At 54.5% G+C, this 3,518-nt stretch overlaps 1 protein-coding gene across 1 annotated transcript; it reads left to right on the forward strand.

The window, feature by feature from the left end:
* Window positions 1-781: 781 nt before the first annotated feature.
* On the forward strand, window positions 782-3,060 carry LOC118754970 (the record flags this gene model as incomplete). The annotated part of the gene is made up of 2 exons (XM_036489834.1): window positions 782-1,690; window positions 2,023-3,060. Coding segments are annotated over 2 exons (1,947 nt in total), but the record flags the coding sequence as incomplete, so codon positions are not given.
* Between the last annotated feature and the right edge of the window lie 458 nt (window positions 3,061-3,518).

A 3,518-nucleotide genomic window follows, 5' to 3' on the forward strand; every position in this document is an offset into this window, starting at 1 on the left:
CAGTCCACCGCGAACACGCGCGACAGCGACGCCCGATCGTGGGATAACAGTGCGCTGGCATAGCAGAGCGCCGACATCGCACAGAAACAGAGGGCCGGCATAGTAACGCCGACGTCACATACTAGCAGAGCGCCGACGCCGCCTGGTAGCAGGGCACCGACGTCGCACAGAAGCAGAGCGCCGGCGTCGCACAGCGACAGAGCGGCGATACAGCAGCGCCGATAGAATAGCACCGTTAGGAATTTACGTTTATGTTTGTAATGTTAAGAATTTCCACGTGATAGAGAATAAGCAGCAATTAAATAAAGTACTATTTGCAAAGGCCCCACAATATAAATTTATTGTAACGGACCCTGGTCACGGCGAGTATACCCCAGCATAGAAAACAGAAGCATCGGGGCCTTAATAGGAAAACGCTTCGTTACAATTGGCGCCCGAGCAGGGACACTGCAAATAGTACAATACGAGGAGAACATTTCGAAGCCAATAATTAAACCAGCCATGACAGAACCAGTGAGCATAGCGTGGCTGGACAGCGTATCCAAGGAACAGTTGGTGTCCATCACACAATAACTGGGCATCGAACACACAGGCACCACTCGAGAGATAAGGAAACGGCGGCATGGGCCGCCAAAGCACTCGTCGACCCGGAACTTCACGCAAAGTTTCTCGCGATGGAAGCAGCATACAACGAACAGGAGGCCCACTGGAGAAACGAAAGCGAACCAAAGACACCGTTAACCGTGGATCAAGGCGAAAGAACCGCTAATGTGCCCGTTAGGCCGCCAACGCAGAGCCATTCCCATATCCACCACCAAGTCTACAACCGCCATCGCAACACCCGCCAACGACATCCATCGCACCAAACGCTGACGTGCTAAACAACGGCAACCATGTGCCGACCGTTACCTTTGCGCCCATCATCGACCAGGTACGCAAGTGGTTGGTGAAGTACGATGGAGGACGCGACCCGTTGGCGTTTGCAGAGCGATTGGAGGAGTTAGCCGACGTCTACGCATTAAACGTAGACCTGTTACCAAAGACGATGCCTGAATTGCTAAGCGGCACCGCCCTCCAGTGGTACCGCAACAACAACGAACACTGGAGCACCTGGCACTCATTCAAACGTGATTTCCTGAACTTTTTTCTGCCGGCCCAGTATTTTGAGCGTTTGGAAGACGACATCAGGCAACGGAGGCAGCGCCCGCGAGAAAAATTTAAGGACTACGTGATCGCGATCCAGAACCTGATGCGACGTGCAGCCTACAGCAACGAACAACGGTTGGAGAGAATCTTCCGCAATAGTCACGCCGATTACTTACTGTACATTAAACGGCGGGATTTTAACACCTTGCCGGAGCTCCTAGCGCTCGCGGAAGAGTACGAAGGCATACAAGAAAGTCGTCGGCGGGCCCCAGAAACCGCCCGACGAGAAATAGTGAGGCATGTTGGTGACGACACCATTATGTCACCACCCCAACCGAGACAGGCATTTCAGCAACGACCGCCACCACGCATGGATCAGCATCATCGAGAAGCCCCCGAGTACAGCGCCGGACAACCAATAATTTTGAGCCAGGAACGCGGCCGCCTCTACGCCCTAATCTCGTTGGGTGGAGCGCCCGCGGAAGCCGTCATCGACACAGGAGCCTCGAGAAGCTTCGTGTCCGCCAGCGTGGCGGAGCAATTGGTTAGCTTGGGGAGAGGCAAAAAGATAACTGTGGCCATAGGAATCCTTATGGCCGATGGTACCAGGAACCAAATATCCGAGGCCGTGAGGACCGTAATCCGCCTCGGGCAAACGATCCACAACGCCGTTCTGTATGTCATGCCTGGAGCAATTGACGACATCATTTTGGGCCTAGACACATTAGGGGGAATGGGAGCTACGGTGTCCTGCGGCGGGCACCGCGTCGTATTGACGGAACCAGCTATACAACCCACGTCGGCGACACCCAGCGAGCCAACACCAAGCACCGAGAACCCCGAACCACCCGCCATGACGAACCATGGCCCACCAAGGAGCAGAAAAAGGAGGCGCCATACAAGAGGCGACGGTCCGCAAGGGAGAATATCAATAGAATTGAACACGAGGATCTCAACCACGAAGATGAGGCAGCCCGCATACGCGACTTTCTAGCCGAAGAACTGCAAAAATTCGAGACTATTAGCGGAGTAGCCACCGTGGGAGAGCACCGGATCATCATGACTGATGAACGTCCCATCAAACAGCGGTACTTCCCGCGCAACCCTGCGATGCAATCTGTAATCGACACGGAAATCGATGAGCTACTCAAGAAAGGATGTATTGAGCCGTCTCGCAGTCCGCACAGTGCACCGATCGTACTAGCCCGGAAGAAGAACGGCAAGTGGCGCTTATGCGTGGACTACCGGCAGCTCAATGCCCGGTCAGTACCGGACGCATACCCCTTGCCGAGGATACAGCACATACTGGACAAACTGCGCCAGGCAAAGTACATAAGTAGTTTAGACCTCAAGAACGGGTACTGGCAGATACCCCTGGAGCCCAAGAGCCGCCCGTACACAGCCTTCACCGTACCGGGACGCGGCCTGTTTCAGTGGCGCGTCATGCCGTTCGGCCTACATTCCGCCCCCGCCACATTCCAGAGAGCGCTAGACCAAGTCATCGGCCCGGAAATGGAGCCCTACGCGTTTGCCTACCTCGACGACATAATCGTCATAGGCTCCACCTTCGACGAACACGTGGAACACTTGCGGGCGGTACTCCGACGACTACAGCGGGCCATCGTGTGCATTAACTCCGAGAAGTGCGACTTTTTTAAAAGGGAGCTCCGGTACTTGGGCCACGTCATTAGTGACAAGGGCATACACACCGACCCCGACAAAGTTGCCGCCATCAAGGAACTAAAACCACCGACCAACGTGAAGGAGGTACGCCGATACCTCGGGATAGCTTCCTGGTATCGCCGGTTCGTACCCGACTTCGCTGCGCTAAGCCAACCACTCACCGCCCTCCTGAAGAAAGGCAAACACTGGCGCCATACTGGGGAACTGAGCAACAGGAAGCGTTCGACGTGATAAAAAGAAAACTCACCGAGGCCCCCATCCTCGCGTGCCCAGACTTCAGCAAGAAATTTACCCTGCAGACGGACGCGAGTAATTTCGGCCTAGGGGCAGTACTCACACAGGAGTTGGAAGGCGGCGAACGAGTAATCGCATACGCAAGTCGGAAACTTAATAAGGCAGAGATCAATTATTCGGCCACGGAAAATGAATGTTTAGCTATAGTCTGGGGAATACGCAAAATGAGGCCCTATCTAGAAGGATACCGATTCAACGTCATAACCGACCACATGTCACTAAAATGGTTAAATTCGATCGAAAGCCCCTCAGGTCGCATAGCGCGATGGGCCCTGGAGTTGCAACAACACGCCTTCGACATCGAGTACCGCAAAGGAAAACTCGACAGCCACTAGAGACGCTACTACGAACAACAGTGGCGGAACCACGATGCAAGTGGTGGCACAGACGGGTCG

Source organism: Rhagoletis pomonella, unplaced genomic scaffold (assembly GCF_013731165.1).
Source record: "Rhagoletis pomonella isolate Grant_MI unplaced genomic scaffold, Rhpom_1.0 Rhpom_scaffold_05009, whole genome shotgun sequence".
NCBI classification, from domain to species: Eukaryota; Metazoa; Arthropoda; class Insecta; order Diptera; family Tephritidae; genus Rhagoletis; species Rhagoletis pomonella.